The sequence below is a fragment of the Hylaeus volcanicus genome, chromosome 4 (genome assembly GCF_026283585.1).
Source record: "Hylaeus volcanicus isolate JK05 chromosome 4, UHH_iyHylVolc1.0_haploid, whole genome shotgun sequence".
NCBI lineage: Eukaryota > Metazoa > Arthropoda > Insecta > Hymenoptera > Colletidae > Hylaeus > Hylaeus volcanicus.
In genome coordinates this window covers 2,108,796-2,123,333 of record NC_071979.1, presented here as the reverse complement: position 1 = coordinate 2,123,333, position 14,538 = coordinate 2,108,796, and the positions used below count along the sequence as shown (strand labels likewise).

General features: G+C 30.1%; 2 protein-coding genes across 6 annotated transcripts; one reads left to right on the top strand and one right to left on the bottom strand.

Moving 5' to 3' along the window:
* Nucleotides 1-15: 15 nt before the first annotated feature.
* LOC128875667 (centrosomal protein 20) lies at nt 16-1,669 on the bottom strand. Its single transcript, XM_054121460.1, has 3 exons — nt 1,213-1,669; nt 389-598; nt 16-302 (listed from the first exon to the last, which is right to left on the bottom strand). Exons 1-3 carry the CDS (start codon nt 1,238-1,240, stop codon nt 166-168), a joined length of 375 nt encoding a protein of 124 aa, XP_053977435.1. The 5' UTR covers nt 1,241-1,669; the 3' UTR covers nt 16-165.
* A 716-nt stretch (nt 1,670-2,385) lies between these two features.
* LOC128875664 (popeye domain-containing protein 3-like) lies at nt 2,386-12,678 on the top strand. 5 transcript variants are annotated; one of them, XM_054121453.1, is made up of 11 exons: nt 2,388-2,622; nt 3,035-3,209; nt 3,307-3,568; nt 3,770-4,059; nt 5,074-5,231; nt 5,574-5,676; nt 5,977-6,117; nt 6,224-6,389; nt 6,925-7,196; nt 8,179-11,760; nt 11,842-12,678. In XM_054121453.1, the coding sequence occupies exons 3-9, from the start codon at nt 3,346-3,348 to the stop codon at nt 7,047-7,049; spliced, it is 1,206 nt and encodes a 401-aa protein (XP_053977428.1). In that variant the 5' UTR covers nt 2,388-2,622; nt 3,035-3,209; nt 3,307-3,345; the 3' UTR covers nt 7,050-7,196; nt 8,179-11,760; nt 11,842-12,678. The 5 variants fall into 5 exon arrangements, with proteins under 5 accessions (XP_053977432.1, XP_053977431.1, XP_053977428.1 ...); XM_054121452.1 differs by having other exon boundaries at nt 8,176-11,760; XM_054121455.1 differs by having other exon boundaries at nt 8,176-11,760; nt 11,824-12,678.
* The last annotated feature ends 1,860 nt before the right edge of the window (nt 12,679-14,538 follow it).

Sequence of the window (14,538 nt, the reverse complement as noted above, 5' to 3'; positions counted from 1 at the left end):
TTCTTATCGTATTAAACATTGTATATGTGCAAAAAATGAAAAATTCATGTTTTTTTTTATCATAACATGAACTTTTTGAATATAGGAACAATTATCTGTTTATTGTTGGTATAAAGTGTTTACAACTAAAAACTTTTTAATTTTGATATTTCACCTGGATAAGATTTATGTATTTTTCAAATTCTTCACTGTATCCAAAATACTACAGAGCAAAGGCAAATCTTTGCTATCATCGCTTTCCTGTAGTCTTAGACTTTGCGCAAGTAAAAATTTGCTAGGAGCCTGTTTCGATAAGTTACATTCTAAAATGCAAACATTTTTCCAAATTTATTTTTCTTTGGCTGTTAAATGTATTTTGTATTATACATTAAGTATATATTTTGAATACCTGACGTAAATACAGTAGAGCTATATTTGTAACCCATCCAATCTATATATTCTCTGATGAGTTCGTTTAAAAGTATAACATCTTGATACGGCTTAGGAAGTTTCACTTTATTTCCTTTGTTCGAACCATCTAATAGTTCTATGACTTGCGTACACATTGCAGCTTTTATTCTCCCCAATTCTCCATTGACTTTAAGCGATTCTCTTACAGCTGTATCGTTAAATTTATTAATTTAAAAATGTTTCATCAGATTATACAACGCAACAACAAATGGTCATACGTAACATTTACTGTTATTAATACATAGTTTGTAATTCTTTTCCTTTTGTATGATTTTCCATCTCTAAAAGTTGTATTTTAAGTGATAGTAACTGCAGAAACGTATATGTGAGACCAACGTTTATGTTAAATAATGAAAATTAATATTTACTTCGTATGATGCGACTTCTGTTACTATCGGTACAAAAATTACACGTAATATTTTTTTGTTAATTACTAATTAAATTTAATTTTGTTTTCACAGAACTAATTGTGAAATTATAATAGAACTTACATTAATTACAATATTCATTAATGTATAGAGTAGAATTCGTTGATTTTTAAATTATTTATGACAAATGTAAATGTTAATAATTTGTTATAACAATGCAATCATGTAGATATAATATCGAATAAAATTGTTAATATTTGAAGAAATTTAGAAATAGTATACAAGCGCAAATACGTAACAGAAATTTATACGATAAAATTAATAAAACATCATTCTATGCTATAATTTCTTACTTAAAACTATAAACGTAATATACGATTCAATTAATAGATACCATTGATTAAATCCTTTTCTGTTGCCATGTTTATCTTCAGATTTATAGGCGACAACACAAATTAAAGAAAAAAAGAAGTTACACAAAAGCTACATAAATATTAGTTAATAGTATTTTAAATTTTGTTTAAAGTTGTATTGGGGATATACAGGGTGTCCCAAAAATGTTGGAGGTCCTTGAAAAGGGTGGTTCGGGGGTTGATTTGAAACAACTTTTTCCTTTGGGAAAATGTTGTTCGCGGCTTCGTTGAGGAGATATTAACGGAAAACCCCGACCAATCAGAGCGCGAGTATGCCGGTGGAGCGTAGGCTACGCGCGCTCTGATTAGTCGGGGTAGCTTAGACTACGCGCGCTCTGATTGGTCGGGGTAGCGTAGGGTATGCGCTCTGATTGGTCGGTGTTTTCTGATAATATCTCCTAAACAAAGCCACGGACAACATTTTCGCTAAGGAAAAAGTTGTTTCAAATACCCCCCGAACCACCCTCTTCAAGGACCTCCAACATTTTTGGGACACCCTGTATAGGTTTTGATGGGTTTTCATGTATCTACACCAATTCATACATATACATATTATTTATCAATGTACAACTCGATATAACTATGTCTGACTATGGGGTAAATCGAAACAATGTAAACGTACTCGATGTCAGCTGAATCAACTCAAACGTATTTGAAAATACAACGATACTCATATACAACTCTCGTAAAGCATTGTATATAAACCGACATTTCTTTATCTGATCGATTTATAGGTTAAAATATTCTGGATATCATTTTCTTCAGTCGTACACGATACATAAAATTAAATCGAAATTAAAATACTAAAAATAATTTAACGCTTTGTAAACTAGTAAATCATTAATTATAATTAATATATATATATAATATATATCGCTTAGAAAAGAAGCAGTAGAATACGAGCAATTTATTAAAATCAATGTCATTGACAAATATCGAACAGTTACTCGTCAACGAAGACACAGGTTGTTTGTATTTGCAGAAATTGTATGCGAATCTCGAATCGAACACATGGGGCTCCGTTATTATTTTGTCACTCGAAGCATTTAATTCTACAGATAATTTTCGTGAAATAGTATAATAATGACGTGGTCTGTAATTTGATGGATACGATGTTAGTTTTTGCTAGTAAATTTCCGAACGAACCTAAAATTAGGGGCCGCGTGGCCTATTTTATCCCCTTTCTGCTTCCCAGTTTCTCTACCGTTGCCTATACTTGTCCTTGCTAGAGTAACGTCTTTCTGCTAGTTTGACGTTCATTAGATAAGCAAGTTTGTTTCGTGTACAAGTTCGGTTTATTTTCGCCTATCAAATTAGGACGATCGACGTCACCGTTTATTTTTTCATCTGTATGCCTTGCGTACGCTCTCATCTTTTCAAATTTTCCATGAGTAAGTTGTTTATTGATTTCGATACGATACTTTATAACGTGCGTTAATAGCCTCGATCGCTAATACACGAAAATTAGTATAAGACGAATTTATTTCCAAGTTTCTTACGATTTATTTTCTGCCGATTAATCGTATAACATTAATTAGTTCTATATTAATAAATTTTACGATTTCTTTAAATTTGTCTTTTCTACATCAAGAATGAAATTTATATTCTTTTGTTTGATTGAACTTTGACACTTTTTATCAGCAACCTATCAATTTCTATGGAAAATATCAGATAATCTTCCTTTTAATTAAAAGTATTATCTAACTATCACTGGAGATATGTTTAAACTTTTTCAATAAATAACATTTATAGAAGAAAATATATTGAAGGACAATGGTTCATATATGCGTATTTATATTACAGATGTTTCTATAGTCTTCCCGCAGCTGTTGGTAATGCAAATACCCTTCTTTAATTTGAAGTTTACAAGATGGTGTTTGTCTTCGAGCTCGAATTTTAGCTGAGAGTAGAAATGTGAAGAATGATAGGATATTTGCAAGCAGTATATAGCATTCAATCTAATATCTTCTATGAATAAGTATGAAACAAAACAGCTATTAATCAAAAAATTGTCAATGTTGTACATGTAATTTTGTATTCGCAGTTATTGAAAACCATCTACTCTAATATTACAGAATAAGACGAAATTGATTTAGCTCGGTGGTGATGCGGGGATGTGGATCTGTTTTGATCCTATAGGAAGCCGAGTAGGCTGGCGTGCTTCTATTTTATTCTTTGTATTCTTTTATTGGACATCTTTTGGTATTGATGCCAGCTTAACGAATGCAGCTGCATCTAATGTTCCTCGTAATACTGTTACATCGGAAGTGACGCTACCGATTTCGACGCATCATGAAGACGACGAATGTAGGAATGTGACCACTGATACAAGAACGGGTATGTTTCGTTGTACAATAATTACAAAGTACTTTTTAATTAATATGTCTTAAACATATGTTATTAATGATACTTTTTTGTATAGATATTTTCTTTTTAATGATTGATTTATTATTAAAAATTTTGATTATTATTGCACTATTAATCAATGTTTTTATTATAATTAGTGCTACCCAATATATATATAAAGATATTTTGCAGCTACTGGTTGCCAACCCTATCAAGGAATTTCTGTGAATCACATCTACTTTCAACTAGCAAATGCCTTCTTTCTATTGTCACACCTTGCACCAAGTGGCATACACGGTGTACTCTATTTAAGGTGCACTCTACTCGTGGGCTGTGCCTTTCTTGCTTTGTGGGGCTGGACAATAGCTTGCTGGCTGGACGCTGCTCTCTGGAATGCTCTGTTTGTTGCCATCAACTTCGTCCATGTATGCACGCTTCTTTACAAGCTCAGGCCTAACAAGTTTTCAAGGGAAGTTGAAGAGGTAAGCTAAGAGAAGAATGAAAAAATAAATTATTCTCTGACTCAATGTCACAGAATATTGTTTGTACATATATATACATATGATCAATGAACTATGGATTATTGTTTATATATGTATTCATATGTGGTTAAGCAATATTGATCTGAAAATAAAGGTACCTTTATAATAATTTATAAACAAGGACTACTATGATTTAAATTAATTTTGATATACGCTTTATATATTTTGACTAATTCTAAAATGACCCAAATCTGTGGTGTTCAATATTTAATTTAATATTATTCGTAACATGATTATAAGACATCTTCGGTCATGTATTATCATATTTATTTACACAGTATATAATAAAAACTAGTTTTTGTATTATATTTACAAATAAACGTTATAGAAATATCATAAAAGATCAGAAATATATTAAACAGACAATATGCTAATTAATATAATGAATGACATTTTAAAATATAAATACGTAATTCTACGTATCGAGAGGTTCATTTATTTAAAAGAAGTTGTATTATATTTCTACTTTTTAAAATTTTATTTGTAGTATGGTATAGTGTATTTTGAGTAGTATAATAGTACTGTCTTAGATCGTATGGATAGTTATATTAGAAATTTAGCAACTACTGTAAATTGCTTGTGTTTGGCTACTGCATCTGCATTACGCTGATACTTTTTATATAGTGTCCTTTCATTTGCATCTTTACATGTGTAATTTCAACAATTTCTTTATTACATTCGATACAAAATTCGTATGATGCTTTTACTATTAGCAAAAGTTTAAAACTATTATCATTTTTGTAATTGGTAAAATATTTAAATTTAATTTTTATATTCAACTAATCAAGAGTATAGAAAAAAAGTGATTTTACGTTAACTTGAATTATTTTAATATAAATTTAAAATATAAATTTTGGCTAAAATTACAAAGCAATGTGCAAAATATTTGTTTTTAATGTTTTCCTTTTTTGTATATTATACTTTTATATCTCATTTTCATTCATTTTCCTACAGGTATATATAGCAGTGTTCCAGCCATTAAGAGTATCGCGTCATCAGTTCAAAAAAGTATTAAATTGTATGAAGGTTATACGACAGTTGAAGTATCAAGAAGTTTATGCACAAGAGAAAGTCACCAAAGTTGATTCATTATCTTTGGTACTTTCTGGAAAGTAAGTTTTTAATGTGAAAATAGGGATGAACTCTTATTTATAAAAAGTACTTTCTCGAGTTAGGATTGTCAAGAAGATATTTAACTGCAAGTCGATAAAAAAATAAGAAGTTATTATTATTTTGTTACTATAAATTCCTTTGATGTACAGCTATAAAGAACTACATCTCTGCAAGCATTTATAAATATATGTTCATGTTTATTGTTTATCTCATTTTTAACCATATTTTCTATTGGTATGGTGTAATACACTATTTAGTAAAACTCGACTAAGTATTTTAGAATCATTCTGTACAATAGATATTATTGTCAAGTTATTCAAAGCATTGTATGAATTTTTCAGATTAGTAGTATCACAAAATGGAAGAGCATTACACATTGTCTTCCCACATCAGTTCCTGGATTCTCCAGAATGGTTTGGTGTTTCCACGGACGAGTACTTTCAGGTTCGTATGGACTTTCTATAATTCTGTATATTTCTTGAACATGTATCTGTATAACAATAATGGTCAAAATTATTAAAGTTGCATCTTGTTATTATATTCATATTTTAATATAACATTCCAATAGAACTTATAATTTGTAGTGTTACATATAAAATTTACTAGTATTGTTTACTTTCGAACACAAAACCGTTACTACTATTGGAATAGTAATAATAATAATCTTGATATATGTTGAATTTTTAAAGCCATAATTGTGTAAAATATAATTTTTATGTGTTAAAAAACGATGTATTTGTGTAGGTATCAATAACAGCTATGGAGGAGTCAAGGATATTATTATGGCATAGAGACAAGTTAAAGTTAAGCATAATTAATGATCAATTTCTGCAGGCAGTGTTTGATCATATTTTGGGAAGGGATGTAGTTAAAAAATTGATGCAGGTATGTAGATTCTTAAATTACAACATTCTATGTCATCATAACGGATTTTTTTTTTAGTTTGATTAAGAAATGAATAAGCATTTTTGTACGAATTATACAATCTTAGGTTAGTGAAACAATGGCTGTTAGTAGTCATCAACAACAAAATGGACAAGTAATTGGTTTGAGTGGTATCGGAGCCTTAGAAAATGATCCTGACACCAAACTTTTCGTTGTGAAAAAGACTGGCGACAGTCAAGGTATTACTGCTCTCATCAGTCGTCAACTTCAAGGTAAGTACATTTTAGTTAATAATTTGTTTGTAACGAAGGATGGAAAGTTCAGGGGAATCCTATATATTTATTGTTAATATTTTTAACTTAAAGGAACTCTGTTTAAAATATGTGTAAATATTTAGTTGAATGTTCGTCTTTATGATAATATATCTTTTTAACATATTATTGCACACGATATATAAGTTGAAGTAGGCTTTTTAATTAATACTTTCTGTCGAGACGACAAAATTTGTTATACATAATTTTAATGATTTTAAAGGGCGAATATGTTGCAAGAGATGGTTTCTTCTAATGTAATTCTTTACTTTTTCTCTTTAAACACATATATTGTACATTGTCATGAAAATCAACTGGAATTTATATGATAGCTGTTATAAATATTTAAGTAAAAATTATTCCCCAGATATTGTTTGCATGGCAATTATTGCATGTGCTTGCAAATTAGTAATGTTACTAAGCATACAAATTTATAACTTTATTACTACATTCACTCTTTGTAATTGTGCATCAATTTTGATTTTGCTTTGGATAGAAGAAAGAATGCCGCTGCTGTACACGAGTCAGGAAGTGCTGAACAACACTTTGCATCATATCAATCACCTACGTACACTTCCCTTAGATCCTGTGCAACACAACAATGTTCAGTCTTCCTTATAATATCCCCGTGTCACAGGCCGTGCACTTACCTTAGCACAAATTTGTACGTGATATGTATGTATTATGTTTCTACAATGGATATCCATATGTTATACAAATATCATTGGGTAACTTCATTTGTTATTTTCTTCTGGTTATTGTATTCAGGTGAGTTATTTTTGTACCTATGTACTTTTGTTTTATAGTTTATGCATTTTAACAGTACCAGAGATTCTACTAAATTGTTACTATCAGACTTTGTAAAGCGAAAGAATTCAGTAAAAGTTTCGATAGTGGTGTGTAATGCAAAACTGGGACATTTTTAATCTGTAGTAAAATTCTTTACTACATAATACAGTATAATTTTCTATAATTACAGTAGAATTTTCTATATAATTAAATTTTCTTAAGTGTTATTTAAATCCTAATTCACTGTTGAACACGTTAAACGCCACCCCGGTCCCTAATTAATTTATATAGACGACATTAGTTTTTGTTTGGTCAATAATTTAAGGAATGAATATAATATTTAAAAACATTAATGTAATTTATTAAAACAAGGTACACAAAGGTGAGGATTTTTTGCACATTGATTACAAAAGGTTGTAACCTTTTGCGTTATATTTTTGTGATTATATTTGCTCCCAATATTCACGAATTTTGATAATAGCACTCGGCACAGTATCTCCTAGCTTTATGCGCACTACCTTCATTTCTTTGTTACTTGATATCTGTTTATACTCTGGCTCACCCTAGTATAAACTGTGCTCTGAACGTAACGGGACGTAAAACCGGCGTGAGATTTAACGTGTTAAATAATAGTAATAGTAATGTTAATTATTAACAGTTGTTAAATACAAAATTAATAAAGGAAAAGTAATTTCAGTAAAGTAAATTACAATTTCTGATAGTAACATGTTATTTTTATCTATATTTATCTTTATTTTCTTTCGTTGGTTATTGTTATTTTTAATTGAAGTTTTAGTTTTTTTTTTATTTAAAATCCGTTCAATCGTATTTAGGAAAAGTACATTGTTACAGTTGTATATAAAAACGGTTTACAGATTGCAGATGTATTATTATTTCAATTACTTTGATGTGTATCGGTCGAAATAAATAAAAAATCTTTTACATTGTTACGTTACAGCAGCAGGAGATCCAAATGCATGGAGATTGGGAAGAATTGAAGAGACTGATCACGAAACACCTGTTTAATGAAATGATTGTTAGATGAATATCATCCTCGGCAGTCAATATAAAGTAACATCGGTCTTTTTACATAACTCGAAATAACGATGAAATGTATTCGACATCACCGAAAACATGGCATGGTATGCTATGTGTGGAACAATTAAACATTCTCTTGCCAATTACTAATTTTTCCCACAACTAGTCAAGTATTATTAACAATGGAAGAAAATAAAAAACATTTCATCGTTTATAGCATAATGGTTCCATCCTAGTTTATAAAATGATATATGACTAAAATATTACTTTATGCTTCCAATGTACTGTTAAATACCACCAAAACTGATTTAAGAGTGGCAGTTTCTAATTTACACTGATTTTCCTCTTAACATGCATATGTTCAATACAGAACAAACAAGACTTTACATGTGTAACAGAATGGAAGTTGTTCAATCGCAGCGGCGTAACTTCTTCACCGAAAGATCTGTGATTTACTGGAAGTGTATGGTAGAGAGAAAGATAGGGAGGCCTAAATACCTGATTGTTTCCCATACCCAGATATAGTGCCTTTTTACTTGCATTTCATTTATTCATTTTTTAAGAAAGATATATATACAATATTATTGTATACTAATTTACATATTCATTCAATATCTTTTAAGAAAGTTGCTGTTGGAAACTCATATATCCTAGTAAGCTAAACGATGACATTTTTTGTCTTTCCTAGCATGGGACCATTTTGAACTGGTCTTTACTTCAAAAGAGTGTGGCAGAAACATCATTCACCAAGCATGAGCATGTTGGTTACTGTCATCATTGGTATTTTCTTTATCCTTTATCCTTATAAATTTCATTGTTTTGTATTCATCATTTAATTAAGAATTGATATAATATTCAATAGAATCCACGCATTTAAACAAGTTACGATTGCGCACTGAAATGTATAAAATGGCACGGAAAACTTTATTTTTGTATCGGAGATTTTGATTATAGATCAGTTTATTCGATAAGGTAAACATTGTGAAATCGAGATTTTGGCAAATGGCTTTCGTGTACGCTATTTTAATGTGTGCATCAGGTTGTTTTTGTTAAATGTTTCACTTAATCAGTTAATGAGTGGTTTTTCTTATGGAGTTATCCTTGTTTGCTGAGCTGCATTTTTAATTCTAGGTAAATCTTATCGTGGTCATTGAATTTCATCTTATGGTTATTTTACTCAGTTTTGTTTATGTAAGAAGCTCTTGATGATACATGATGTCTCTAACTCACTGGCAGTTTCCGCCGGCAACTAGTTGTTTCCGCCATCGAAACTATTCTGAAATAGTTTCGAAGGATTATCGCGCGAATCATAATATTTCATAATACCATTAGATAATGGCGTTCAGAATAGAGAACGAAACAGGAAGTTACGCCAAAAAGCGCTGGATGATAATAAAATTGCAACGTAAGCTACATTGATGAAATATTTATATTGATATACATTGCTGATAGAGAAATAAAAATGCATATAACTTTTAATGGTAAAATGATCGGAAATCGTTACAATAATGATAATATAATCACGATTATTGTTACTTTGTTTGAAAAACCAATATTAGTATTGCTTATAATTTACTTACCACTGAAAATTTTCATTAGAACGAATTATTATTATAATAATAAGCGATACAAGCAAAGAAAATTCAATGCGCACAGAGAGACAAATGTTTCATTATGTACTTATGTGCAATGTTTGTAAGACAGTTTTTAATTTGCTTTTTTTTTTCAAAAAAAAAAAAACAATTCGAAAATTCTTTTGAACGAAAATAGTGAAAGTATTACGTACTGAAATTTAAAATAAAAATCTCAGGTTTCGATGATTGGATACAGTTTTAGGAAAAGAAAATAAAGAAACAAAGAATCTCTTTGAAGACAGTTTGGTATAGTCTTTAGTAAAATGCATTAAAACATTTTAAATATTACTAATTATCAAATTCATGCCCAGTTAAGGTTGTAATACATACTATTAAGACTTTTTATATGTAAAATTATAGTTCTGAGCATATTCTATTTTAAATATTATGTATTATTTAAAAATTGAATAATTATCCTATCATGTGTGCAAAGTACATGTCGAATATTGATTTATTTCTTATAATTAGATATTTGACCGTATAAGTATATAGTCAAAAAGTTAGACTGTTTTTCTATACAGTACTAAATTGAAAAAAGATGAGAGCTATGTGATTTAATTTTACTCTAATACTATTCACGCATGTATGAGAAGTGTAAATGGTTTGTTCAATGAATGTAAAACTATTTGTTACTCAACTTTGTTGTTTATTGTTTCTCATTGTTATGATTATATGTGGTATCTTCTTAGTATGCAGATAGGTAATACAAAGAGATACAAATGAAGTGGAAACAAATCTAAATCACATTGAATACAATAACGAAAAATTTAATGATGAAAGGAATAAAGAAAGTTAGTTTTAGAAAAAAAAAATAACACAAATTACTCCTTATATCTGCATCCTTTTCCTTGTTACCTACGAAGATTTAGTCTAATTAATTTATTTTATTTTATTAAATTGTAGATATCTTTTAAATACAAAGACTTGGTTTTTTAACTTACTATCGATGGAACGTGTACTGTTACATATTGTATAACAACTGTTAATTTATACAAACTTTTATGTACAAGTTATTTAGATGAAAATAAATTCCTTGTACGAAAAATTAAGAAAGTGGAGAAAAAGACAAAGTAATTTTGCCCTTTACGAGTCAAACATCAACTATTTATTTTTTGTTTCTTAAATTCAAACGTTTTGTTTTGTATACTTATATCTATGTTTATGAATAGCATATAATACATAATTGTATAGTATGTATAAAAATAGAAATGCAATAATGAGTTATAAAAATCATTTCTTTCTATATTTTTTGTATGTCGCTGACAATTAAATTATATAAGCCTAAAATTAAACGGTTTTGAATTCTCAGAACCGTCTTATTCGAGCTCCTTTAATACTAATATCAATTAATTAATATTAATAATGTAATACTAATTAGTAGGTATACAGGGTGTCCCAGAATTAGTATAGAAAAAATGATGAATGGTGCTTTGTTTTTAAATTATTAATGAAAAACGAAGCAACGTCCGACATTTTTGCAAAGGAAATTGTGGTTCAGAATAGTCTCAGCTACCTCCCATTTCGTGGTACATAATTGTGCCATCCCTGCGCGTTCAGTGAACGCCGTTCACACGCCGAGTCACCATTACTACGCGTTGTGGGAATCCATAGTCGGTGAAAAGAGATACTTTTTGGCAGGGCTGGATGTAACACGAGGCATCAACATATCCTTATTATAAATACAACAGTGTTAAATATCCAGGATATTGAATTTCCAATGACATTGAATCAAATAAAAAAGTTTGAACATCTCAACATCTCCATCAAGGTCGATATGACTCACTGATAAGAAGATGAAGAGGCATATCAGTTTGTTGTATTTAGAAGGAGTAAATTGAGTAAACAAATTGTCAAAAATACTTTTGCAATAGGTATGTACATAATACATTGTTTTTAAATATGTTATGTGAGAAAAATTATGTTTCTTATTAAAGATGCTTGCACTACTTTAGTTCGAGGAAGAAGCTGGAAGCTCACACCGTGGATTGTGAGGAGATGAATGATTTCGCAATCGTATTGCCAAATGATGACAGCAAGTGGCGCAGCTTCAGCAACTGCAACAGGAAAAAGGGTTCCATTTATCGTGTACGCAGATCTGGAATTCATCTTGGAGAAAATGAATACTGATCGAGAAGCGTCAAGATACACATACCAGCATCATAGAGTATTTAGTGTGGGACATTATGTGCACATCATGTAAAGTCCATTTTATCGATCAATGTATCCATGGAAAATTTATCAACTGAACAATTGCAAAATTTTAATACTGCTGCACACTGTCATACATGCGAAACACTGTTTGCACGAGATGACAAGTGGGTACGCGATCATTTTCATTTGACCGATCAACTTATCTGGTTACGATCCACATTTTATTATCAAAGAGATAGCCACAGCATTCGAGGGTGTTGTCAGTGTATTGCCTATAACAAACGAAAAGTACATTTCATTTATAAAATACATTGAAAACATGGATGAAGAATCCAACTCTCGCAACCGCATAAAAATGGTATTCATCGATTCGTTAAAATTTTAAATACAAGTCTTGAGAAATTGGCATCTTTTCTTAGTAAAGGTAAACTTCAAATTACACGGTCAGAGTTTCAAGAATTATCTGCGGAACATTTTGATTTGTCATTCAGTTGTACATCTGTAACTCAGAAATTCAATTGTTCGTGAAAGGCGTTTTGCATCCTTAGATTACAGTTCATAATGTGTGTTTTGACATTTGCAGAATTAGTTTTTACTGTCTCTACACTCAATGGTAATAATAAATTACTTTCTACTGGCGCAACAAATATTAATCATCGCACTCCAATTTATACGTAATTTATATTAATCACGGTTTATTTTACGTTTTATATTAATTACACATTATTTTATATTTTATATTTACACGTTATATATCTTATAACCATCGCCTTATTTTATATACTTAATCATGATTTATTCTTTCTTTTGTTTTTGTTAATCACGCTTAGTTTAATGTATCAGTTTACATGAAAAATAGTTAATAAGAAAAAATATATACTTATAAATATAAGTTTTGGATCAGTGCCTCCGCACCGTATCACCTTTCCCATTTTGTTACTAATTTTATATCGACATGATTGCGTATATTTTTCATAGTTTTGCCAAACATAGCATTTTTCATTAACTTGTATAAATTTTTCTTGGTAAAGCTTACATAACGTTAAAAGATTTTGAGATGTATTCTGAAAGTTCATAATTTTATAAAATTGCTACGAAGGGGAGGGAGGGAAGAAATTAGATGTTTTCTTTTTTTAAATAATGTAATTTTATTTCCAAAAAAGATACATTTTTATTTCTGGTATTTCAGCCACCAGTTGTATAATTTAAATACATTTTGTAACGCGCAATTCTTTACATGGTTGATGCATCGCACAGTGGGGTATTTGCACCGAAAAGCCGCTCAAAAGCCAATTCAAAGCTCTACAAAGTTCTAAAAACTGTATGGTGGGAGAAATATTATTAATTAGTTTAATACAAAACTAAACAAATTTAAATTTGCCGCCACTCTGGTCGCTCACCATAGCGCTGTGTAAGGTCCGCTCAGTGTTACTAGATTCGGCTCCCACTCGCACATGCGCACTGTCTTTAGCCCCAGTAAAGTATCTAATATCACCATAAAACTGGCGCCCTTAGTCGCCCCACAGAAAAAGAGAATTATAATCGAAAATTGTAAATGCTTCTTAACATGCAATAATATTAATTCTGTGGATAAATTATAACATAGGGATAGGGATTGAAATAATTGTACAGACAAAACACATGTTTCACAACTAAAAAAACATTTTCCCGGTTTTGGCGCCAACCGTTGTTATAGGATCATACATTGTTTCCTATAGCTACAGCACTGCGCGCTCAGCTTTTTTCGACGTGCATGTGCGACTGGGAGCCAAATCTGACACCACAGTAATGCACTGATTTGATTTTGGCTATCATTGCACAAAACAGTTCGCAAATGTAAACAATAAATGTATACATTTGTTGATAAATATATAGCGCATTTTATTTCAACATCTTTAGTGAACTCCAAGTATTGCTCGAGATGCACGATTATGCTACTTGGAATTCAGTGTCAAAAACTATAAATATATGTTTATGTATTTGACTTGTACTCTATTGAAGAGATATAATTTATAAACGGAATTATACAATTTAATACGATACAATCTACAGATGGATATTGATGATCAGATAAGAAAAATACAATAACAAAAGGTAGCGAATAATAAATGTGATAACTACTTTTATTGTTCATGTGAGATCATCTGTCAGATGATCGTTTAGGAACAAATGTTTCATTAGTCAACGAAACAAGTACCCAAATGTTGACACTAGGAATGTTCCATTTAACTCATCCCGAAGTATTGTCAGAAGCTGAGCTTCGAGAAATATTAGAAAATGTGAGTGAATAAGGTTATGTTTTGACTATATTTAATCTGCAGTGTATAATTGTTAGTTATTGAATTCGTAATATGCTTGGTAAAGTTTATAGTTTTTTGGTAGATGTACAAGTAAATTTTCTTTATGTAAGAAGTAATCTTGAAACATTTACTTGCTTTATGTTAATCTATACTTGTATCATCTATCTGTCACAACACATCTTTTGTTGATGTATCCAT

Coding starts and splice junctions, on each gene's coding strand:
- LOC128875667 (XM_054121460.1), bottom strand. CDS start 1,240: ATGGCAACAGAAAAGGATTTAATCAATG. Junction 599..1,212: donor AGAAAAGGATTTAATCAATG/GTATCTATTAAT, acceptor TTAACGATACAG/CTGTAAGAGAATCGCTTAAA. Junction 303..388: donor CTCTACTGTATTTACGTCAG/GTATTCAAAATA, acceptor TTTGCATTTTAG/AATGTAACTTATCGAAACAG.
- LOC128875664 (XM_054121453.1), top strand. CDS start 3,346: ATGTGGATCTGTTTTGATCCTATAGGAAGCCGAGTAGGCTGGCGTGCT. Junction 4,060..5,073: donor TTTCAAGGGAAGTTGAAGAG/GTAAGCTAAGAG, acceptor ATTTTCCTACAG/GTATATATAGCAGTGTTCCA. Junction 6,118..6,223: donor TAGTTAAAAAATTGATGCAG/GTATGTAGATTC, acceptor ATACAATCTTAG/GTTAGTGAAACAATGGCTGT.